The 25,315-nt window shown below is 56.3% G+C and overlaps 1 protein-coding gene across 1 annotated transcript; it reads right to left on the bottom strand.

The window, feature by feature from the left end:
* Window positions 1-524: 524 nt before the first annotated feature.
* TAS1R2 (taste 1 receptor member 2) lies at window positions 525-18,271 on the bottom strand. Its single transcript, XM_026011895.2, has 6 exons — window positions 18,090-18,271; window positions 16,302-16,602; window positions 14,153-14,923; window positions 9,551-9,760; window positions 2,612-2,735; window positions 525-1,447 (listed from the first exon to the last, which is right to left on the bottom strand). The coding sequence occupies exons 1-6, from the start codon at window positions 18,269-18,271 to the stop codon at window positions 525-527; spliced, it is 2,511 nt and encodes an 836-aa protein (XP_025867680.2).
* Between the last annotated feature and the right edge of the window lie 7,044 nt (window positions 18,272-25,315).

Here is a 25,315-nt window from a genome sequence, read left to right as displayed (position 1 = left end):
ACTAAAATCTTTCTCTGGGGAAGGAGAAGGGGGGGACACTCTAGAAACAAGAAGGAAACTCATTCGCGTCACCCAAGTGAGGTTTATTCACATGCATTTATGACGCAGCAGCCCCGAGGCATAGCAGTTGCTCAGAGAAGCTGGATCCCAGTCTGGAAGGAGGAGGGGGGGGCCTAGGGGGTGAGGCACAGACAGGGGGGCAGCTAGTGACCCACACCGCCGCCCCGCAGCCCGTCCCAGCCCCTGCAGCCCAGCCTTCGCTCCCCGCGAACAGGAGGGAGGGGAACGAGCCTGCACCCGCTGTGACCACCAGAGGGAGACTGTAGGCTGCTCAAATCCATCTCTGTCGGGGAGACCAGTAGGGTCCCCACCCTGGGTGGGGTTTCCTAGAATGGGCGGCAGGGCCTAGCAAGCCAAACAGCTACCGGGAAAGTGCGACCTGCACCCAGCTCCACCTCCCCACCCCGTCTGCGTCTCCCCCCGGCTGAGCCCTTGGGCCCCCTGGGCAGCCCTAGTGGGCGGTGCTAGTCCTTCCCCATGGTGTAGCCCTGAATCATGCTGCTGAAGTAGACCTGCGTGTTGCGCTCTGGGTAGAAGAGGACCATGTAGCATTTGGGACCAAAGTAGCCAAAGCTGATGCCCAGAAGGTTGAGCACAGTGACCAAGAGGTCCAGGATGGTGACCAGGACCCCGTCATAGACGGACATGAAGGTGCAGAGGGAGACGGAGGAGGTGAAGTAGAAGGTCATGCAGAGGGTGATGAACTTGGCCTCGTTGTAGTTGGTGGGCAGCTCCTTGCCCATGTAGGCGAAGCTGAAGCCCGCCACGGACAGGAGCAGGTCCAGGCTGGTGTTGAACAGCAGCGCCCTGCGGTAGTTGCAGGACAGGACCATGATATTGGGGTCGTCGGGGTCGGGGCGGGCAGTAGGGTTGGCGGTCGTGGCCAGCACGTTGCCTGCCACGATGACCACCTTGAGCACCATGAAGGACGCCACGAAGACGTAGGGCCCGTGGCAGCGCACCCAGTAGCCGTAGGCGCGCGGGAGGCGCCTGGCCATCTTGAAGATGCAGACGATCTGGAAAGAGCGCACGGTGATGCAGGAGATGCAGATGGTGAAGCAGAGGGTGAAGAAGGTCTGGCGCCAGAGGCACGAGAAGAACGTGGGTTGCCCTATGTACGTGGGGACCATGGCATACGCCAGCAGCAGCGGCACCAGCATCAGGAAGCACATGGGGCCCCCGGCCGAGCGAACCACGGGCGTGTGGAGGTGCCTCCAGAAGATCACCATGATGGCCAGGGTGCTGAGGAAGCCCAGGATGGTCAGCATAACCACAAAGATGGTGGAGGGCTCGTGCCATTCGAGGAAGGCCAGCCGCCGCTTGAAGCAGGAGGTGTCGTTCCTATGGGACCACTCGTAACTCGGGCAAGGCTGGCAGTCAAATTCGTCTGCAAGAGCCACGGCAGCTCCCGTCAGCCTCGCCCACTTGGCAGCACCCCCATCCTCTGCACCCGCCCCGGGCCAGGCCTCGGGGGTGGGGGGCGAGCTGAGGGCAACGCCTACCGGCCTAACCTCCACCACTCACTGCACCTCTTACACCCACTGGCCCATCAGCTCCTCCCTGCAACCCCATTTCACAGATGAGTAACCCGAGGCTCAGCCAGGTGGTCATTACAGAGGCAGGGTTTGAACCGAGGTTCCCTTGACTCGGATCCTAACAACTGTAATTCCTTGCTCCTGAGACCTTACCCTCAGGTGGCATAGACATTCACACATTGGTCCAAAGAATTCCTTCAACAAATTTTTTTTTTTCGAACACCCTCCATAGTGGGTGATGGGCACCTGAGGTGGGAGGCCAGAGACGTGGGCGACACCTAGCCAGCCCCCTGCCGTCAGGCTACCGACCAACTGGGAGGGGAACAGCCTGTGAAATCATGCAACAAATTTTTGTTGGGCACCTACTCTGGGCTCTGGGCTCTGCTGGGCCCACGGTAAGTACTCTGATGAGGAAGTCACGAAAAAAATAATTTAAGTCCCAGCTGTGAACGGTGCTCAACACTAAAACAGACGGAGAGAAGGCATTTCCGCACCTTCCCGGCGTTTGTGATCTATAGGGGGAGGTATGAGCTCTTCTGATCAAGGATGTCACTCAATCAACATTCACTGAGCAAACATGACACGCTCTGCACTACACTAGGCACTGGGAGGTCAGAGATAAACCAGATCCTGTCCCCGTCTGCCAGAAACATTTCTTCTATGGACCGAGACATTCATTTATTCATTCATTCACCCACTCATCCATCCATCCATCCATCCATCCATCCATCCATCCAATGGACATTCTCTGGTCTGACACCCCTGAGCCCTCAGCTACATGTGCGTGGAGTGGGGACCAGTGACAGCCTTGCCTGGTGGGGACCTTCTCCCACCCTCCCTAGCAGTGAGCATTGAAGATTTTTCTCTACACCAACTCTGAGGGAGATACGCTGGAATCAGACATGGTCCCTGGCCTTTGGACACTTACATCCTGTGGGGGAGACTCCAGAGACCCTGCTCTCAGAGCAGGGCAGGGCTGAGGGTGGGGAGCAGGGGTGCGGGTCTGCAAGTCCCACCTGCAGTTCGGTTGAGGAAGGTGCCAGGAAGGCAGTCAATACACTCGAAGCAGCAGGAGTGGATGCCCACAGGCTTCTTCCTTTGGCCAGGATGGCAGTCCTTGGAACACATGGACACGGGGATCTGGAGGGAGGAGGACAAGAGGCCCTGAGACCAACCAGCAGGATGCTCTGGGGAGGGAAGCCTGGCCCCCGTCTGGGATGGGGAAGGAGCAGGAGTTGCCATTAGAACTGGACGTCTGTAGGGACCCTCTTAGTTTGGCCTCCTGACACCTGATCCACCTTCTTCCCATGACAGCATCCAACCGTTGAGACAGAGACTTCCTGAGGTTGCCAAACAGACAGGATGTGACTCTGGGGCTGCCAGCAGCCACCTGCCTCCATGGAGGGGGAGCACTCCCAAGGAAGGGACCGCGCTCTGGAGAGAGACCCTGGATCCATCCGTGCCTGAAGTCTCATGGTCTACCCCCGGAGTTTTCAATGATGGGAAGCAACGACTTCACTCTGTGCTTACACCACTTTTTGCCATGTGCATCTAAGAGTCTGACACAGCCTTTGCGGAGCGGCAGGGGTTTTCAGCTGAATAAGAGCAGGTAGGCAGTGGCCATGTCTCTTGTTCTTACCGCTCAATTTCTGTAGAATAGAGGACCCCCCCCCACCCCGGTTTAGTGAACACACAGATGAATTACAAGCAGAGGGAACAGTAAAGGCAATGAAGCTGGGGGATGGAAGGGAGTCAGCAGGCACTGGGAGAAGGGTGCAGGGTGGGAGAGCCACATCCTGGAGGCTCCTGTGTGTCACGCTAAGGATGGAGGGGCAGTGGGAAGCCATCGTTCCTGAGTGGCGGAGCAGCCCAACCAGATTCAGGTGGCACAAAAATCATCCTGATGCCCAAACAGGAGGGTATTATGAGAGCGCGCGTATGAAGGGCCAGGGCCCACACAAGGGGAGCCACAATGGGACCACTTGGCCCCAGAACCCCTCCTTTCTTGCCTCTGAGAGGTCACCTGCCTTCCTGCTCCACCCCCGTCATCCCTCCTGCACGTGGTCATCAGATGACACCTCCAGACATCTTGTTCTCCTGCTTTCTTGTTCCTGGAAGAACCTCAGAGACTCTCCATCAGACAAAATAAAACATCTGATCCCCCGCCAGCCTCTCCAGGCTGTCAGGGGTCTTCTCTGCCTCCAACAGGACCACACACGTGCACACCAACACACGTGAGCACCTTGTCCACACCTATGCCTTACCACCCCCTTGCCATGTATCCTCCCCCCACAACCCCACCACCTCCCGAACTCATCTCTTCACTCTACCCTAAGTAACCAACTTAACCCTCTCTTACTCATGGACTCTCAACCTGCTATTCATTCACTCACTCCATTCATTCATTCATTCATTCATTCACTGAAAAAAGTACTGAGCCAGGCACTGGGAATACAGCAGTAAATCAAACAAGGCCCCGTCTTTGTTCCCAAGGAATGAACACCTTCACAGGGAAAAGACACAGTTCACATCTGAATATGTCACTTGACAAGCGGTGATAAATACCAGGAGGAAAAGCAGAGCCATGCAGAGGGGGTGGAACGCAAAGGAGGGGCTGGTTGCAAAATTGAACAAGGGGGGCAAGGGTGGTCTCACTGAGCGGCTGACACTGGAGCAGAAACCTAATGGCTGTGAGGGACCAAGCCACAAGGAGATCTGCACAGGCTGAGGGAACAGCTTGTGCAAAGGCCCCATGGCCAAGAGGGACGTGGCATGGTCACTGAGCAGCAAGCCCCGTGTCGCTTGAGCACCAACGTGAAGGGCAGCAGCAGATTAGTTCAAAGAGGTCACGTCGAAATACTTGGACTTTCACTTTGAGTGAAATGAGAAACCAGGCGAGGATTCCATGCAGAGGAATGACAGGATCTGAGTCCCTTTTAACAGGATTGTCCCAGGTTCCATGATGAGTTTAAACCGTGAGGGGCCAGAGCGGAAGCCAGGGAGCAGGTAGGATGCTGTCACAATAGCTCAGGTGGCAAACGGTGGTGGTTCTCGCTAAACAGGCAGTGGTGAAACAGAGGAGAAGAGCTCAGAACATTTCCGAAAGAAATTAGGACCTAAGTAAATGGAAAGACATTCCACATTCATGCCTTGGAAGACTCGACATGGCGACAATGTCAATACCACCCGAAGCAATCTGCAGATTTAATGCAATCCCTACCAAAATCCCAATGATTCTTTTTTGTTTGCAGGAATAGAAAAACCTACTCTAAAATTCAGATAAATCTCAAGAGACCCGGGGTCCCCAAAGCAATCTCCAAGATGAACAAAGCTGGATGACTCACATTTCCTGATTTCAACACGTACTGCAAAGCTACAGTAATCAAAGCAACATGGTGCTGCCATAAAGACAGACATACAGACCGATAAACCAGAATAGAGAATCCAGACACAAACCCTCACATATAGAGGCAAATGATGTTTTTGACAAGAGTTCCAAGACCATTGGGGGTGGGGTGCAGGGGGGAATCATTTTTCCAATGAATGGTACTGGGAAAACTGGATATCCACATACAAAAGGATAAGGTTAGACCTAACACGACACACAATCACCTCAAAATGGAACCATGACTTCAATGGGAGACCTACAATCATAAAAACAACTAGAAGAAAACAAAACATAGGGCCCGAGTGTCATGATGCTGGAGCTGGCCGTGGTGTCCTGGACAGGACTTCATGAACATTTAAAACTCTTGTCCCTCAGATGATATTACCAAGAGAGTAAAAAGGCAACACACAGAATGGGAGACAATATTTGCAAATCATATATCTGACAAGGGATTAGTATCCAGAATATATAAAGAACCCCTAGAACAGAATGGCTTAATTCACAAAGGGACAGAGGAAAAATAAAAAATAAAAAAAAATAAAAAATAAAAAAACCAAAGGGACAGAGGACCTGAATAGAGATTTCTGTAAGGAAGAGATACAAACAACGAATAAGCATGAAAAGATGCTCAATCAGCAGTCAGAAAATGCAAATCAGAACCACAGCAAGAGACCACCCCACACGCATTAGGATGGCTACTATTTAAAAAATAAATAAATAAATAAATAAATAAATAAATAAATAAGTAAAAACAAATAAACCAATAAACAAAACCAGAACATAACCAGTGTTGGTGAGGATATGGAGGAACTAGAATCTCCTGTCCGTGGCTGAGAATGCAAAATGATGCCGCCACTGTGGCAAACAATATGGGGGTCCCTCAAAAAATTTAAAAATAGAACGAACACATGACCCAGCTTCCACTTCTGGGTGTATGCTCAAAAGAATTGAGAGCAGACTCTCAAAGAGATGTCTGGGCGCCCACGTTTATAGCAGAATTGTTCACAATAGCTTAAAGGTAGAAGCAACCCGAGTATGTCCATCGACAGACGGACAGATGAGCGAACTGTGATGTTTTGATTGGATTAGGATTATTCATAATCATGATCCACTGGCTGAATGGGTTCTTCCATCTTGAAAAGGCAAGGGATTGTGACACGGGCTACAAAACGGATGAACCTGAGGACGTGAAGCTAAGTGAAATAAGCCACTTACAAAAAGACAAATACTGTGTGATTCCATGTATAGGAGGTTCTTTTGTCAAATCCATAGAAACAGAAAGTTGAACGGTGGTTTCCAGGGCTGGGGAGAAGGGGGCGTGGGGAGTTGGTGTTTAACGGGCATAAAGTTTCCATTCTGAAGGTGATGCGTTCTGGAGGTGGAGGGTGGTGGTGATAGCGCAAGAATGTGAACGTACCTAATACCACTGAACCATACACTTGGTTGTGATGGTAAAACTGTGTATATCTTGCCACAATTTAAAAATTTGGGGGAAAAATGGTTGAAGTGGTAAATGTGATGTTATGGGTTTTTTTTTTTTTACCATTTTTTTATTTTAATTAATCTATAGCAAAACTTATAGAATGTAGTGAACACAGTACTTAGAGGAATATATATCTCTCTCAGTGACTACTGAAAAGAGAAGAAAGCTCTCAAATGAAACTTGTGCCCCATGTTTTCTTCTAGTTGTTTTTATGGTTTTAAGTCTCAACATTTATGGTCTTACAGCAGAGCGAAGCTTACTCTTCTAGTCTCCATCAGGGTTTGGTCTACACGGAACTAGATAGCTCCGACATTCTGCAGAACATCATGCTGGTCCGCTGTAACCAGTCAGCTGGCCTCCGCCCTGGGCCCCCCCGGGGCTCACGCAATGGGCCACAGAGGGGGCACAGTGTCGGGGATGCTGCAGAGGGCCCCCCCCCTTGGTCGGCGTAGCTGGTGCTACTGCCAAGCACCTCACTCTGCAGCCTGGAGACCACGCTGAGCCCTGGATTTGCCTCCACTCCACACAGACGCGGGCGCGTCTACAACACCGGGTGTCTTGTCTTCTTCCCCGAGGAATCCACTGATGCGCCCGTGTGAGAACTCGCCTCCCCGGTCCGCAGGGCAGAGCCGCGATCCAAGGACTTACGACTGAATGAGTTAGCGTCATGGGTCCCCCCCAAAACATCACATCAGACAAAAGACCTATTGTACGGCCAACGGGGTGTGACACGGGCATGTGACCCCCGGATCCACTGGTCCCAACATATACCGGTTGCCTAGATGTACCCAACCTATTAAGATGACAGGATGGCACACTAAGGGCTCAGGTCGGGTACCGGCGTGGGGACACCACCTTGGGAGTAGGGCCACTGCCCTATAGGGTGAGATGTAAACACTGAATGGGAGGTTGGTACATAGCACTGTGACCCCAACAGCTGGAATACGGGGGTTCAGCAACCACGGAAGGATTGGCCATGCTCACCCCAGTTCTCGGGGGCTCACCGGGGGACTGGAGTGTCTCATCCCCTCAAGCCCGGACTCTTGCTAGAATGCAGCTTCTGGCCTCCAAAGAGGGAATGGTTCCATCAGCAGACAGCAAAGGCTGTCTGCTGCCCCCATAGTCATTTCAGGGGCCCCATGCCAGCGAACGAGACAGCCAAGGAAGGAGGAGGTAAGTGACTCGGAAGAGCGAGAAGAGCCAGTCGCTGGCACACGGGAGGGCGGGCAGGAGTAGGTCTGGGATCCGGGAGATTGGCTGCAGTGGCCCGGTCGTTACTGCCGCTGGACAACTGCCACAACCACAGGCCATCAAGGACAAGATGACCAGGGGCTCAGACACCTGGGGACGAATGTCTGGATCACCCCAGCGGCCAAGTGGCTGAGGGCGAAGGACACTCCGGGGTGGGTGGCAGGAGGGAGGCATGAGTAGACGCTCCACCGGGGACCCCACTGCAGCAGCAGGGCCTGTGGGGAGGTCCACTCAGCTCCCGGTGAGGGCACTGGGCTGGTTGCCGCCCTCCAGGCTCCACCCCACTGGGTCAGGGAGGGACATCATCGCAGTGAGAGCAGCGAGGAGTAGACGTCTCTGTGGGCTCCCTCACGTTTTCTCAGGCCCACCTCCTTTTATTCCTGCTACGGCACAGCAACCACTCCATGCAGGCGCTGCCTGTCAGCACCTCATCTAAGCGACACTCAGTCTCCTTCTCTCTCTGCCCCGGGGCCATGGCGTGAGATGCTCATGAGAAACTGCTGGGCACTCACATATCTGTGACCCGGAAGCACAGGGAGTTAACGCCCCTTGGGGCGACCCCCCCACAGGAGGCAGGGGCAGTACAGACCCATGGACCCATCCCACCCTCTTCCCTCCCTTGGGGGCCATTCTAAAGTGGCCCTTCAGAAGGTCCTGCTAACACTGAGCTCGCAGCGGTGCCCAGCTTGAGAACATTCCTCTGCTCCTAATGACCTCTCCCCCACCACCTACTCCTGTTCCGTGGAGCATATCCTGGGATAAACTATCTGCACATCAACCCTTGCCTCAGGCTCTGCTTTCTGGGAGAAACCCGAGCGAAGATGCTGTTATTTGTTGAATCGTGTCCCCTCAAAATTCATAGATTGAAGTCTGAACCCCCAGGACCTCCAAATGTGATGTTATTTGGAAATAGGATCGTTACAGATGTAATGAGCTAAAATGAAGCGCTAGTGGAGTGGGGTGGGCCCCTACTCCAATACGACCCATGTCGTTACAAAAGGGGAGATTTGGAGACTGACTCATCCACAAGGAGAATGTCATATGGGGGTGATGGCAGAGGTCGGGCAGGACCACCCCAGCCAAGGAAAGCCAGCAAAGGCCAGCAAATGACCAGAAGCTGGGAGAGAGGCCCGGAACATTCTCCCTCACAGCCCTCAGAAGGAACCAACTCTGCTGACACTGCTGTCGGACTGCCAGGCCCCAGAACCACGAGATTACATGTCTGGGTTTGCGCCCCCCCAGATTGTGGTCCCCAGTGGGCAGCAAACTAATCAAGACCCCCACCCAACCAACTCCATAGAAATCCCCACGCTCTGAAATGGCAGCACCAAGCACCCCGGGAACTGAGGATAAAGGGGATGGGGCAGGGAGAGGATGCAGATGAGGAAGGCTCTTGGAGCTTCTGTATCCCCTCCCCCTCCGCACGAGGCTGGGTCCCTGTCCGTCCCCACACACCACCACCACTCTGACAGCTTGTTATGCATCTAAGAGGGTAAAACAGAGGAGCTTTGGAACGACAGGTGAGCTGCCAGACGCAGCTGAGGGTACAGCTACAGTGCGGGGAGAACCAGCAACGGTTGACATGAGAACTGAGTCCTTAGCACACGCGTGTCCAGCACACGTTCACTGGGCACAGCCCCTGAGCCCCTGGGTCCCAGGGAGCCAGAAACCCTAGGCCCCCATAGTGCTTATCAACGGGAGGGACTGGGCCTAGATGCTCCCCCACCGCACAGACACCCCCCCCACCCGCTGTCAGTGACAGATCTCGGGTCCAGAGGGCCCTCGCCACCCCAGGGTGAGCCGGTGCCCAGCCCCAGCCCTCAGAGAGCTGACCGTGTTGTTGGCGGTGTGCCAGGAGATGCTGTGGATGGCCTTGAGCTGCCGCAGCTTGGGGTAGTAGGAGGCGATGCTCTGGAAAGGGTTCTGGCTCAGGTCCCACTGCCACTGGATGACCTCCATGGGCATGAGCACGTCCCCTTGTTTGTCAAAAAAGACATTGTGGCCCAGGAGGGTGAAGTTGACCTTCCAGATTTCCTTAAGGAGCTAGAAGGGCCAAAGGGAAAGGCTGGCATCAGAGCTGGGGCCGGACCTGGGGGAAATTTTCCCATCCCCCCAGCCTGACTTCCACATGGGGACAAGGGGGCAAGAGGACTGAGAAGGGGGCCACCCGGGAGGTGGTGGCTGAGAGCTCCAGCTCTGGGGTCGGATACTCTGGGTTTAGACACCACCTCTGCCACCTGCTATGAGGCCTTGCACCTGTCGCCTGACCTCTGTGAGCCCCAGTTTCCTCTTCAGCAAAGCAGGACGACAAAAACCCTGTCTCCTGGGCTCAGAGGCAACAAATGAGAGTTTACCTATGTTGGGAACTTAGCACGGTGCCTCAACACGAGTAAGTACTCACCTCCCGCCGAAGTGTGGATCTTATTCCTTCTCCCTGGAAGTCACTCGGCCACCCCTCGGGGACCCATAGCTGAGCTCGAGTCCACTGCCTCCCTCACCTGCCCTGGTCAGCTACACCTGCCCCTGTCCCTCTGGGGGCTTCCTGCCTCCCCGCAGTTAGAGGCCAGTCTCCAGTCTCTCCCCGTGTCATCGTCCTCCGTCGCTCTGAGCATGCAGAAGCTGGTACAAACTGGAACATGCTTTGGACTGGGCATCCTCTGGCCTGAATTCCAATCTGAGCTCTTTCCTCAATTTGCTGTGTGATTTTGGGCAAGTCACTGAACCTCTGTGCTGACCCCTTGAAGGAACTTCCAACTTAGATATTTCATCAATCTGGCTCCTAGATTTTCCCACCATAAATGAGAGAGTCTATTGGGCTGTATCTTGGGAGACCTCCCTTCGGGGACCGACACACAGTTAGCCAAGGGATTCGGTCCCTCACCTTCTTCCCACCCTGACCGCAGAGTCAGGCTCTGGAAGTCTCTGGAATTTGCACATGGTGCTGCGACTGGGGGCAATGGTCTCGGGAGCTGAGAGGAGGGAGGCTCCTCACAGGTGGTGGGCCTCTGGCAGGGGTGAGGATGGTGGAGGCCCATAGGGAGCCAGGTCCTGGTGGCCAGGCCACATCCCCGCACTGACCTGGCCAGGCTGGGCTGAGCAACCCTGGATTCCAGGCCTCTGACGGAGGGGTCAGAAAGGATCCTCCCTGCAACTCTCCTGACGGGGAGGAGGCCTGGATTATCACTGTCCAGACACTGGTGTCAGACATGGAGGAGGAGAAAGAGGAAGACATGGAGCTTCTATCTGCACCGGGTCATGGACACACAACGCAGTCAGTCCCCTCCAGAGCTCAGCACGGTGCTTAGTGTTCCTTCTGCTTAGCACATGAGAAACCCAAGGCCCGGATGCATTAAATAACCTGCCCAAGGTTGCAGAGCTAGTGGTGGCAAAGCTGGGATTCAAACCTAAGTACCAAGCTCTGCCCCCCGACAGACGGACAAAGGGACTGTACCTGAGATGCCGGGATGGCGAGCACGTGGCAAATGCCACAAGGGCGCCATCCCCACCCCCATTTGTAAAACAAAAATATTGGACCTGGAGATTCTAAGACCTTGCAACCCCCACCCTCTATGATTCCATAACCTGCTGAACAGTTTCCCTGGGACCGCCAAAGCCCTCTGCCCTCTGCCAGCCTGGATTTCCCCAGCGTGCCCCCGAGTGCACCACCAGCCCTCCAACACCACGGGCAGCGTAACCTCCCAGCCTCCATCCTCGAGTATCCCAGTGACCTGAGGCCTCTCCATCCCCACTGCCCCTGCCCTTGTACCTCATTACCACCCCACACCCCACCCCACCCCACCCCCGCTGCTGCCCTGGCCACTCCCCAGTTGGGTGATCGTCACTTCTCTAGACCTAATGTGGGAGAACAATCATCAAGTAACAGTGTCTACTCACAGCATGTCTGGGGGTAGATGGCAAATCACATAAGGGGTTAGCACACAGTAAGTGCTCCTCTGTTCATTCATTAATTCATTCAATAAACATTCACTGAGCGTCAGCTCTGACCCAGACCCAGTTCCAGCAGCTCGGGATACGACACTAAATAGGATTGAAAGGTCCCTGCTTGGGGCGCCTGGGTGACTCAGTTGGTTCAGCATCTGCCTTCGGCTCGGGTCATGACCTCGGGGTCCCGGGATCGGGATCGAACCCAGCATTGGGCTCCCTGCTCAGTAGGGAGTCTGCTTCTCTTCTCGTTCCTCCTCTGTCCCTCCCCCACCCCTGCTCATGCTCTCTCTCTCTCTCAAATAAATAAAATCTTAAAGAAGAAAGAAAGAGGAAAGAAGAAAAGAAAGAGGAAGGAAGGAAGGAAGGAAGGAAGGAAGGAAGGAAGGAAGGAAGGAAGGAAGGAAGAAGGAAGGAAAGTCCCTGCTTTCTCGGCCTACATTTGGGGGTGGGGGTGGGGTAGGGAATAGTCAATAAACAAGAAAGCAAATAAATAGACAATAAAAATTTGGGGTTTTATCACAAAAATCGACAAGGTGGCATGGCATGACCCAGCGTCAGGGTGGGGGGCCCATTAAGGCAAAGGGGAAGAACAGCTGGAGCCCAGCTCCCTCACCCCACCAAGCCATGCACCTGTTGTAGGGCAGCGTCCACCCCAAGCCAAAGGCATCGTGGTCCAACGTGTCCGCACAAAAAGGCATCATTTCCTAATTCCCATGGTGACACCGTTCACACCAGTGGAAACCCTGGGTGACGTTTGCATAGGATGAGCGGGGCTCCCTGCTTCCTGTCCCTATCCCCCCGCCGCCTCAACCCCAACCTGACTTGATGAATTGTCTCAAAAACAGCATCTCAGTGCTTGGCTTGAAACTCTCCGTGGGCTCCTCCTGGATCCAGAACAAAGCACCACCAACTTCATCGGGCACAGAATGTCCTCCGATGTCACCTGCGGCTCCCCTCCTGCCCCGTTCTTCAGCTACAGTGAGCTGAGCACACGACCAGGCCACCGATCCCCTCCTGGAATGTCCCATGCCTTCCTGGGACTCCTAGTGACTTGCACACCGCTCCACCCCCCACCAACCCACTGCCGCCACAGTGCAACTCTTCCCTCCTGCTGCACTCAGCAGAGACAGAGCTTACTGGCTGTCCCCATCCCTCCTAGGGGGACGGTCTGGTGCTCCCACAGGGCCCAGCCAGGGCCTGCACGTAGTGCGTGTGCAGTAAATGGGCAGGGTGTTCTGGTTGCTACGATTGGTGCTCTCTGGTCTTCACTGTTAGGAGAGGGAAGAAGTTGACGGGTCCTTCATCACAGCTCTTGGCACTTGTGCCTGGGAGAGCTGAAGAGCACAGTGGGAAAACCACGAGGGGGTCAAAGGGCCCACCAGGGCTCAAAGCTGGGGGCTGCGGCTTCCCTCTGAAACCATCACCGCTGGGTCACCTTGGCTCCCTGTCTCAGTCCTCCTCTCTGTAGATTATCAACCTCATAGGACGGCCACAGGGTAGGGCGATGTATACCAGGCCCTCGGGGCCTACTGATGCTCAAATAAACAGTAAAGCACCCATGATAATTACGTGTATTATTAACACAGCAGCACCCATAACAAATACAATGCCTAGCTGGCTGGCACTAGAATTCCTTTTAAAGAATAACTGCATTTTTAGAGAAAATAAGCTCTTAGGGTTGCAAGGTTAGGCTCTGAGATTGTGGGGTACAGAGGTACAAATAAATAGATTAAGAGAAGGAGGGGGAATTTTTTTAAAGAGTGAGGTTGCTCTGGGAAGGAAGCGCACAGGTATTTGGGGATCGGGGATCCAGAAAAAGGGGAGGAAGCAGAGAATAAAGACAGAATATAGGCAAGGGTTGGAGGAGTGCCTGAACCTTAAACCACGAAACAGCCAAGGAGCCATTGAAGCACAGAGATGCCGGGTTATTAGGTATGAGGTGTACGTCTCTGATGTGAATCCCCTCTGCTCCTCTGCTCCTCAGTAAAATCTCTCACCCCCACGAGGGTTTCCTGATTGGGTGTGCGTGTGTGTAAGTGCAAGTCAGAAAAACACAGGTTTAAATTCCAGCTTGGAATCCAGACAACACAAACCTGGAACGAGAGGAGGTGCGTAAACCTCAAGTAGGGCCTCAGAGAGAGGAGGGAGTACCCAAGTGGCCCCCGAGGCCTCTTACCAGGAGAAATGGCAGGGGACCTGGGGCCACCACGGCCTGCCAGGCTCCCTTCCAGGGAATTTCACCCAATTCTCCTCCCAGGACAGGCCACCTTGGATGGCGATGATTACATTTTTTTTTTTTTTTAAAAAGGAGTTTTGTCACCATGAAGGATTTCTGGTTCTATGTGTCTGGAGGGCAGGGCATGTCCCATGACCTCTCCCGCCAGTTTGCCCAGAACCCAGCATGAAATGGGGAGGCTAGAGCCCAGCAGGTGCACCCAGCGTCTCCATGACAACCACTCTATGCCTGCCCTTCCACGGGGTGGGCCTCACCTGCCAGGGGTAGACCACGTCCTTGGAGCAGGCCTGGGTGCAGCCCAGGAGGCTGTGTAATGCATGGGCCACGGCGTAGACAGCCGAGTACACGTTGTAGACCACGCGCTCGCCAGAGAGCATGAGGATGTTGTTGAAGGACGCGGTGGTGTCCTGGCAGGTGTCACACTCCTGGTTGCAGGTGGCCTCCAGGCTGGTCCTGTTGGGCTCAGGCAGCCTGACCGAGGTGCGGCGTATGCGGAACTCGCTGAAGCCCGGGATGGGCACGCTCTGGGTGGTGACGCCCAGGAAGGTGCCGGTTTGGCGCAGCTCGGTGAGGTTGTGCAGAACCGGGTCGATGGCCCAGGACTCGGAGGCGATCCACACGGCGCCCGTGAAGTTCTGGCGGAGCACCTCGCGGAAGAAGTTGTGCAGGATCAGGTCTGGCGAGAACAGCACCACGACGCGCGCCGAGCTCTGCTGCAGCTTGCCCACGATGGCCTCCAGGCGCTGGCGCTCCCACTCCGTCACCACCTGGTTGGGCTGCGGCATGGGCAGCGTCTCCTGGAAGGCGATGCAGATGTCGCGGGCGGCCAGGCGATCTTTGAGCAGCTGGCTGTTGTAGCGGCCGTAGTCGTCGCTGCTCACTAGCACGACGATCCAGTTCCAGTTGAAGTGGAGCAGGAGCTGCACGATGGCCTCGATCTGGTGGTCCGCGCCCGCCACGGTGCGCAGCAGGGCCGGGAAGCGCTGCTTGTCCCGCAGATCGTCACTGATGGCACTGTAGGTGATCTGCGGGAGGGGACCCCTGCCAGCGCATGAGCTAGGGCCTCACCGGGCCACCACCGCCCCGCCTGGGCCACCAAAGCATCCCCCCACCCTTCCCCCTACAGTCTCTGCTGAACGTGGCGGCAGCCAGGTGACCCGGCAAGCACTTGAAAACCCTTCAATAGCTCTGAAAGTCACGCAGGGACAGTCAGAGTCCTTCAGGGGCCCCCAAGAGGCTCCATCACTGACCCCAGCCCTCACCTCCCTGACTTCATCTCCTCCTAGTCTCTCCCTGGTCCCAGTTCTGCTCCCTGGTTCCATGAGCGAATCCAGGCACCTGCCGGCCTCTGCATTCGCTGCCCCCAATTCCTGAGGGCTCTTCTCCCAGACACCTCCATACCTCCCTCACCCCTTCACCTCCCTCAAGCCTTTGTCCAATTGCCAGCGAGACTCACCCGACCACCCTGCTTGCAACGGCAGCCTCCCTCTCCCCGTTCCATCTGTCCACTGACCTGTCCAGCCCCCCTCACCCTGTTTGCCCTTTACCTTTGTGCACGGCACTTCTCACTTTCCAGCAGCCCTATCATGACATGGCCTGTCTCTCCCACTGGGGGGTGAGCTCAATAAATATTTGTTAAGGGAATGAAAGAATGAATTTCGTCCTGAACTAGACGCCTCACCTAAGTACATTAGCATTTATTAGGCACCTACTGTGTGTCAGACCCTTGGTGCTTTGCATAATAAAAGTGTCAGCAAAAATACAGTATTTGCAACTACCTACTGTGTGCCAAGTCTCCTTGCGCTAGCTGCTCTTTAATGTGTTGAAGTTTTAGACCAACTAAAACTGGTTGAGGCATTTTCGATCATGATGATGATGACGCTTACAATAATAGTACTAATACTAATGGCATTTTTTTGAGGACCTACTATGTGGCAGACCCTGTACTAGGCAACTGTACAGGATAATATGGAGCATTTTCTGGGTTTTCATTTCTGTGCAAGGAAGGTGCCTTAGATAACGACCATTACATAATTGACCAGCTACTGCATCCTATAAGTGCCTACAGAGGTTAAATCCTTTAAGCTTCAGACAGTCCTAGGATGGACCTCTCATCATCCCATTTTATAAGTGAGGAAGCTGAAGCTCAGAAGAGTTAAGAGATTTGCTCGATGACTCAAAATGGCCAAGACTCAGAGCCAAGATGCACGCCCAGGTCTGTCTGTCTCCAAAGCCTAGGCTTCTCATGAATAGGCCAGGCTTCCCTCCCAGGGTTGAGGCTGACATCCTGACCTGGCTTCCCACCTCCTTCTCCCCTCATGACCAGTGGGGGGAAGCGAGCCCTCTAGACAACCCCTCCTCTGCCCCCTCCCCAGCTCCTTCCCCCAGGAGCCAGGGCCTCACCTGTGGAAGGAGGAAGAGTGAGAGGAAATGGGCCACAGTTGTGGTGGACTCGGAGTTGTCAGGACCAATGACCGCCAACACACGGGGCACGTAGTGGCTGTAGTCCTCCTGGATGGGCAGGGAGTAGTCCTCCCGTGCCAAGAAGTAGAGCACGGGCTGGACGTTGTTGGAGATGTAGCAGACATCCACTATCTCATAGCCCAGCAGCACGCCGGGCAGCAGGTCGCTGCGGTTGTTAATCTCTTCCACCGCAAAGCGCATGGCCTGCATCAGGTTGTAGCCCAACACCTTCATTTCATACCTGGGGAAGCCATGGAGGGTGGGGTAGGAAGCAGGTCCAGAGTGGGAAGGGGCAGGATTGGGAGAGCCTGCTTGTTTCCTCTGCCTACCAGAGGAAAGCCCAGGAGTTACCCAAGAAAGCGCCATTCCAGGATATTCTGGTATTTTTATCATCACATCGTGGTCACCATTCCATACCACATCTCTAGGTTCACCATCATCCCTATGACCACGTCTGGCATTATGATCCTTGTGCTACCATCAATCACTACCATTGTCACCACTACCACCATCCCTATGATCTACCACCACTCTACCAGTGTCCACGGATACAATCACCATTACCCACTACCATGTCTGCCATCGCTATCATCACTGTCACATCATGCACCTACTATTCCTATGAACAATATCATCACCACTGCCGTCACTGTGACATGTCTGTGCCCACCACTACCAATACTGCCAGCACCGTCACACCAGCACCATCATCTTCATCACCATCATGATCCTCATCACCACCATCACCACCATCCCCCTCATCACCACCATCCCCGTCATCCCCATCATCCCCATCATCTTCATCACCATCACCACCATTACCATCCCCATCATTACCATCATCATCTTCATCACCATCATCGCCATCATCACCACCATCATCATCACCATACTCTTCACCATTTGCATTATCACCAGTATGACTGCTATCAATGTTATCAACATCACCACCATCACCCCCGTTACTTCACTGGTCTCCCCACCATTATCACAGGCATCAGAACGTTCAACAATGTGCCTGGTACCATCACGGCACCATCACCCTCACCACTCTCAAATCAGCACATGATCTTCCCCAACATCACAAAAAGCGTGCATTTCTTACAGTTGGCCCTTTATCACCTTTATCCCTTCCTTTTTCCCTCTCCCTCTCTGCACCAGGTCTTTAATTCATAATCCCTTGCTTGCATGAAGATGGTCCACCTAATCTTGAGTGATGCCACCACCCCATGAGACTGGTGAAGGAAATCCTTCCCGTCCTGGAAGCACCGCCACCCACCTAACCACAGCCCTAGAGAAAGGCAAACCTTCCCCTCCGGTCTGAGAACCTGCGACAGAAAAACCACGCTTCTGCCTTCCAAAGGCATAACCCTTGGTTTCTAGACCGGGCCTTGACATGGACTCACTTGCCAAAGTAGGTGGGGGTGATTTTGACGGTCTCTACAACCCCTCCAGGCTCAAATATCCTGTAACTCTTTATTAAGAGATGTGACTTCGGGCCAACCAGGTCTCCATGTTTCAGAACACAATTGCCGAAGATCTTAGTGACATGAACTGTGTGGGTTCTCCCTGGGGGCCAGTGGGGATAACCCAGGATGAGGGATTTTGCAATGGATGAGGAGCATTTCAAGCCCCTGGTCCTGGCCTGGTCCCCTGAGGACCACGGGACCAGCGCAGGCTTCCCACCCCACCCCCATCGCCACATCCAGCCTCACACTGGAGACTCACTTCTTGCACTGGGGCACCTGCAGGAAGCTGAGGTGGACGGTGCCCTTCACGTTGGCATGGAGGGTGAAGAGGCCACCCAGGAGGTAATCCCCAGGCAGGTAGAAGTCTGAGTTCTCAGCCGGCTCAGCCAGGACCTGCAGCAGGATGAATAGGGAGCAGACCGCCTTGGCCCGGGGTCCCATGGCTGGGAAGTGGGGGTCCCCGGAGGTGGCCCTGCCTCATCAGAGAGCTGGCAGCTTGACATCAGGGGATTTGCACAGACATTTACATAATGGTGGCCCCGCCGTGGCCCGTGGGGCGGGGAAAGCACCTGGCACAGGTGGAGAGGTTTGCGAACTCTGGGGGGAAAGGAAGGGGCCGGAACTAGGATGGCCCCTTCCTAGGGTATGGTGGGACCTGGGTGGTCTAGGAGAATCCCACCTGGAAGTAGAGAAAGCATGTCCTGCTCACTTGGACACTCCCTATAGCCTTCTGCCTCTCGATTGAGGACAGGTCTCATGCCCCTGACGTCGCAAACGTTTGGGAGCAAAGGACCCAGGTACTCATCCAAGGGGGCAGAGTAGTCTGGCAAATGGAGCCCAAGCTGAGCCTGGCACATAGTAATTCATAGGTAGCATCGGCCCCATGGCAGGTGTTCCAGAAGCAGCAGCCACTGGCAGTAAGAACCAGGCATCATGCTGCGTGCTTGCCGTTCACCATCTCGTTTAATGCTCATGATAAGCAGGGCTGGTGCCAGACCAATTTCACAGATGAGGAAACTGAGGCATGAAGACGTCTAAACCCCCCCAGGTTGCACGGCCTGCAAAGCTGGGATTTAAATCCCACAGTCAGATTCTAGGGCCTGGCTCTTAATCTCCACGATATATTACATCAGGAGGTTCCTGACTTTGAGGAAAAAAAAAAAAAAACAAACAACAACAACAACAACAGCAAAGACATTGGGAGGGGAGCAGGGGGCAGCTGCCACCTGTCAGGCCAACCATCCGTCACTCGGCTCTGCTAAATGACCCCCCTGCTCCGGGGGTCTCACCGCATGTGTGCCACGGGACGGGCGTACTGTCATAAAGGAAAGGTGCAGATTTCCACAAAGTCAAGGGGGCCACCGCCAAGCAGTGGGATGGAGCGGGGAGGGTGCCCGCAGACCTGGCACCCATGTGGATCACAGACCCTGTGCGTGTACTGTTGCATCGGTCCCTGCCAGCCCTGATGACGCGTGGCCCAGCGGGGGCCTTGGGGCACCTGCTGTGGGACGCACGAGGCAGACAGGTCATCAGGGCGGTGGGGATAGGAGGCTGACCCAGAAAGCTGACCGAGAACCCCATGCTCCCCCCCACCAGCCCAGCCCAGCCCGGCTCCTCCTTCAAGGGCTGGTGGGAGACTTGCCTCCCCTCGGACGCCATCCCTGGCCCCAGAGCCCAGGAGCCACCCTCCCGCCCATGTCATCACGGGGCACCACTAGCAACCTCACGGGGCAGACTGGTTCCCGCCAGGAGTGCGTCCGCCCTCGAGGGAGCTTGACGCCACCCGACTCGGCCAACCCGGACTCAACATCCGCTGCTTGCTGCATGCTCACAGGCAGGTAATAACCTCTGATCTCTCCTCTGCGGAGACAGAGATCATAATTCCAGCCTGGTGGGTGGGGCTGGGGCCTACGTAAGACGTAAGACGGCAGGAGCCGCGGCGTGCAGAGAAAGGTCACCCGACACTGTCCCTTCCTGGAAGGAAATGAACAGCCCCGGGGGCACCGCAGACACCTTGCTGAAAATGCCCAAAGCTTCGTGAAGCTACCCTGAAAGGGAGCTGGACATCTTTAGCAGCCCCAGAGGGAGCGCCCCTCCCTCTCCTGCTCTCCTGGGGTGGAGTCATCCTCCAGGCGAGAATGACAGGGAGACACACACAAGATCTGTGTGATCTTGGGCCTGTCCCTGCCCCTCTCTGGGCCGATGCCAACCAGTGCTTGGGAGGGGAAACCCCAGCCATGAAACAAAAGGAAGAGCCGTGCCCGGCTGTCTGGAGGGGTGGGTTCTGGGCCTGGCTCTCCCCTCTCCAGGCCTCAGTTTCCTCATCTGTACCAGGGGAGGCCCACTTTGGATCCACCATCCTCAGATCCACCCTCCTCATCAGCAAGTCAAAAGCTCCAGCGTGAGTTCACCCTCTGCCCCCTCCCTCCCCCGGGGTCCTCCCCAGGCCTCTCCCCCTCTTGCCACACCCAAGCTCAGACCCCCCTCACCTCCTCTCTAGACCTCTCTGGGAGCCTCACGCTGACAGCCTCGAGCACGGCTCCATCTCCTCCTTGCTCTATCCCTTCCTGGGACTCTCCAGTGCCTATGGCATCGTCTCTGGGCCCCTGGTCTGCAGACTGTGCCCCCCCCCCCCCCGGCCCGGCCATCCTCCCTGGCCCTGCCTTTGCAGCCTGCTCCCTCCTGCATCACACGCCCCAAACCCACGGCCACCCCGGCCTCCCCAGAACGCTCCCAGGATGTCCTGCTGGCACCTCCGAGGCCAGCTACCCACTGTGCCAAGCACTCGGGCAGGTGGGGGGTAACAGGAGGGCGCATTGCTGGGGGGTCGGCCGGGCATTCATAGGTGTTATGTTAATTCTCTCAAACACTCTGCACAGCAGCCATGGGTTGTTTGTTTGTTTTTGTTTTTTATTTTTGGTTCTAAGATTTTATTTATTTATTCATGAGACACACACACATAGAGAGAGAGAGAGGCACAGACACAGGCAGAGGGAGAAGCAGGCTCCCTGCAGGGAGCCCAACGTGGGACTTGATCCCAGGACTCTAGGATCACGCCCTGGGCCGAAGGCAGGTGTTAAACTGCTGAGCCACCCAGGGGTCCCAGCAGCCGTGTTTACTCCCATTTTAAAACAAGAAAGCAGGCTCAGAGCTTAAGCCCCTTGCCAAGAGTCACACCACCAGTAGAACGTAGTAGACCCAGGGGCCCAAGCGCTGAACCCCCCAAACTGTAGACGCGGGAGCCTGAGAAAGCCATTGACCCAGCGGGCACAGGTGAGCCCACCATCAGGGCCCGAGCTGCAGAGCCAGGACACACAGGGACACGGCGTCCACGCCTCGAAGCCTGGGAGGACAATGGTGGTGATGCACATGGTCACTTCCGCTGCTCACGTGCTCTGAGGGCTCACGGCGTGCCGGGCGCTGAGTGGAGCCCTCTCTGTCCCCGTCATCTCACTTCATCCTCACTGCCTTCTGATGTGCTCCTGCCACGTCTCCCCTTTGCAGATAAGGAGGATGAGGTTCAGAGACGGACAGTCACTTCTCCAAAGCCACACAGCAAGTATGTGACTCCGAGAAATCCAAGACCCTAATGGGGGCTGCGGGGAGAGGTGGCTCCTGAGAGGCTCCAATGAGAAAGGAATACGGGGCCCCCTCGATAAGGACGATCTCTCTGAAGACCAACATCTGAAGAAGGAGCACTGGACAGAGAGTCAGGAGTCTTGGCTTCCAGGCCCACCCTGCCCCGACCGCCCTTGGGCGAGTCACGGCCTGTCTCCGGGCTGCAGTCTCCCTAGCTGTAAGGTGGACTCAGTGCCTCCTCACCTTTCAGGGCCGAGGATCCCTTTGAGACCCTGACAAAAGCCCCAGACACTGATGCACGCACTGGACAAACCCACTCAATCCCGGAGCACAAGGCTCGATTCTCGAGGCTCCTCCGCAGACCCTGGGCCCCACGTTCACACCTGCGTGGCCACTGGCGGCCTAGATGGCAGAGAGCCACGAGAGGCTTATGCAAAGCACTTTGGGGGGGGGCAGAGGAAAAGGGGGTCAGAAAAAGCTGCCCATTTGCCTTGCATCTGCTCCCCGCCCCCCGCCGGCCCCACGGGTGCTCACGGAAAGGAACTGGCCACATTTGCTTTGGGCTTGGAGGAGCTGCCCTGAGCCCCCTCCTCCCCCTGCCGTGGTGCTTAGAGTGGATGGAGCACAGGGGGCGCCCCGAAGAGCGGCCTGACCCAGGACTTGGGGGCTCCTCTCCTCCGCCTGACCCTCCAATCTCTCTAATCACTTGGGCATTGTCCATTTGCTGCTCTGCACCCCCAGGCCCCCTCCCACGCACCCTTGCAGTATTCCCCTCCTCCTCCTTTCCTCCCTCTGCTGCCTCCTCGGGGGCAAAATTGGGCAGCTAGAAACCTAGCTCCAATCTGGCTCAGGTGGGCCAGGGGCAGGCGGGCGGGACCCCCGCCCCTAGGGAGGTCAGGCAGGCGGGCGGCCGGCCTGCTTCAGAGACAGCTTGGAGGAGGGTCACCGGGGAGGCCTCAGGGCCAGTCCTCGGAGACCCCAGCCTCACCAGTCACTCCTCCGAGAGAAGTTTAAAAGTCAAAAGTAGAGCCGGTTGTGCGGCCCCTGCAGGAGGCCACAGGGCGGATAGAGAACCGGAAACCGTGTCCCTGGGAGCAGATGAAGGACTGGGATGGGGACTGGGATGGGGAGGGGGTGGTCCTGTTCCCCGGGGCTCTGAGGCCCAGCACAGCCCAGGGGCCGGGGGCCAGGACTCCCCTCTGCTTCCTCGCCTAGGAAATGGCCACAGCCACCCTCAATGAGGCCGAGGAAATGAGATTATAGGTCAGCAATCTGCTCAATGAGTGATGGCAAATACCACGCACTACGGTGTGGACGGCTTTGTTCCTGGCACGGACCTGGCACGGACCTGGCACGGCTCCCTTTGATTTAACCCCGTAGAAGCCTGGGGTCTGGACCCTGGACAACGCTTTTTCCTAAGGCTCAGATCTGTCCCACCTGGATTCCCATCCAGGCTCTGCCACTTACGGGCTGTGAGCGCTCCCCGGGCATGTCCCCCCCCCCACCCCCGAGCCCTGCTCTGTCCCAATGCCCACCCGGATGCTCATCACAGGCAGACGCCCAACAGAACCTCAGCCCCCTCGCTCTGCCCCGGCCAGTGCCAAGGGCCCCAGGCACTGAGGGCAACAGCCTGGGGACTTGGGGCCTGGAGACGGAGGACGGGGCTGAGCCCTCAGCAGAATTCTGATGCACTTGGGCAGCTGGGGGGCCCCCTTTCCACCACCCAAGGTGTGCCAACCACCTCACCAGGGAGTTGAGATTGCCTGCGGGCGTTTGGAGCCACAGTGACAGCCGGGCCTCAACTTACCACCCGGAAGCTGCTGGGTTCCTGCAAGGGACGAGAGGGTGCTGGTATGGCCACAGGGAAAAGCTGTGCCCCCTTCCCCCGTACTGAGCAGGTATTCTTTCCCTGGGCCTGTTTCCTCATCTGGGAAATGGGGTTAAAATAATACCACCTCCCTCACCGGCCCGTGTGGTCCAGGGTAACGGGCGGGAGCAGCTGGCCCAGGAACAGGTGCTCGGTGATGCCGGCGTCTCATCCCTCCTGGGCACAGGCATCCGGGATGAAGGTGTGAGGACGGGATGAAGATGACAAGTTCTCACTCCCTGAGCACCTCAATCAGCAGGGCACGGGGCCTGGCACATGCCATTCGAGCCTCAGCTCCCCGAGGAATGTCAAGTCTGAGGGCAGGAGAGGGAGCCAAGGCTCAGGGAAGCGGGGGTTAAGACGGGACCTGAGCCCGGGGCCTGCCTGGTGTGTGCTGCGGGGCCCTGCTGTGGGCAAAGGCCTGGCAGGCAGAGATGGGGATCATCTCCTGGGGGCGGCCCAGTTCACCCACCCATGCTTCAGTCTCCCCATCTGTAAAAAGGGAGGAGCAGGGGCACCCTCCGGGGCTGCGGTGAGGCTCTGGAGACATGGCACGATGCCTGACCCACAAGCTGCACCCGCGTGGCTCCAACCACAGGCAGGGACCCCACGCAGGGACCGCACCCACGTGCATGGCGGTGGATCAACGAACACAAAGACACACGCTTGTGAAGAGGCTGGGTCTCCACCCTGCCTCTTCCTCGAGCCCCCCAGGAGCTCTGGGTTGGCTTGGAGGCCAGGAGGTGGCACAGGCGGCCCCTCATTTCCCTAGAATGCATGCCCGGCTGGCAGCCCGCAAGGACGGCAATGGCAGGGACATCCGGCCTCAGTCAAATGGTTCACGCTCTGAGCCCAGCCCCGTGGCCAGGCCCCCGACCACAGCAGGGAAATGAAGAGGCTCCCTGGGCCACCGCGGACACGGGCACTTACTGCGGTGGCCATGCAAAGAGGGCAGGCACCAGGCCCTCAGGAGCCCCCAGTCCCAAGCCTGGGGCACGAGAGCAGAGGAACAGAGGGGCAACGGCTGTGAGCCCCCCACCCCCCAAGCGCCCGAGTTAAATGCAGGCAAAGGTGCCAGGTTGGGGTCGGGGTGGGGGCTGGCAGTGGAAGAGGAACAGCAGGAAATCGGGGACCCGATGAAGCAGGTGGCAGGGAGCATGGGCTGTGGGCACCCACCGCGGGTTCAAACCCCGGCCCTCCTCCCAACCAGCCGCGTGACCTCTACGAGTCCTTCCACAGAAGGCGGCTAACAGCCAATGAGCTCAATGCCAGGCTTGAGGAGACCACATAGACCAAGCCAACTCTGCGACTGTGTCAGTGCGACCTTGAGCAGATGGCCCCATTTGCTCAGAAACACTTGAGGGGCCCTACACATCCTCTATAAACACAGCCGCCACCTCTCCCACCCATGAGCTCCAGCCTGGGCCCTCTGGGGGCTGCCCCTGCTGTTGAGGGAAGCCCCCCTCTTGCACCCATCACTAGCGGCCCCTGGATCAGCCGGGTGGGGGCCCTGCAAGGGCAGAGTCTCCATCCCCTCCTCACAGTTCTGAGATCCTGCGCACCAATCGCCCCATCAATGGGATCCGGGACAAGGAGGTGTCACACGACAGAAGCAGCTGATGGCGACAGGCCAGGACAGATTCTCCTCCAAGGCAGCCGGCCTACTGGACTTGGAGCCACAGGTTCTGGCCTCAAGCGGACTAGCCGTGGTTGCTCTCGTCACCTGGCCAGCTGAGGGTCTTTCCAAGGCGGGTCGGGGCCATGTGTGGACATCTCGGGGGGGGACAGACTTGGCTTTACGTCCCAGGGATAGGCCCTACCCTTGGCAAGTCCCCTCACCCCCCACACCGGTTTCCTCTTCTGCAAAATGGGAGCACAGCAGCATGTACTCCATCGGGCTGCTGGGAGCGAGAAAAAGTTCTCCAGAGACACAGGACCACAGAACCAACAGAGTACACGCAGATTTATCACGAGGGAACTGCTCGCACGATCGCCAAGGCTTGGTGAAGGCCAAATCTGCAGAGTAGGTCAGAGGCCTG

The sequence above is a fragment of the Vulpes vulpes genome, chromosome 2, assembly GCF_048418805.1.
Source record: "Vulpes vulpes isolate BD-2025 chromosome 2, VulVul3, whole genome shotgun sequence".
Classification (NCBI taxonomy): domain Eukaryota; kingdom Metazoa; phylum Chordata; class Mammalia; order Carnivora; family Canidae; genus Vulpes; species Vulpes vulpes.
Note: the sequence above shows the minus strand (reverse complement) of the source record. Positions and strands in the feature narration are given on the sequence as shown.

Coding starts and splice junctions, on each gene's coding strand:
- TAS1R2 (XM_026011895.2), bottom strand. CDS start 18,271: ATGGGACCCCGGGCCAAGGCGGTCTGCTCCCTATTCATCCTGCTGCAG. Junction 14,924..16,301: donor CACTCTTCCTCCTTCCACAG/GTGAGGCCCTGG, acceptor CCCCTCCCGCAG/ATCACCTACAGTGCCATCAG. Junction 1,448..2,611: donor CTTCCTCAACCGAACTGCAG/GTGGGACTTGCA, acceptor TGGCTCTTGCAG/ACGAATTTGACTGCCAGCCT.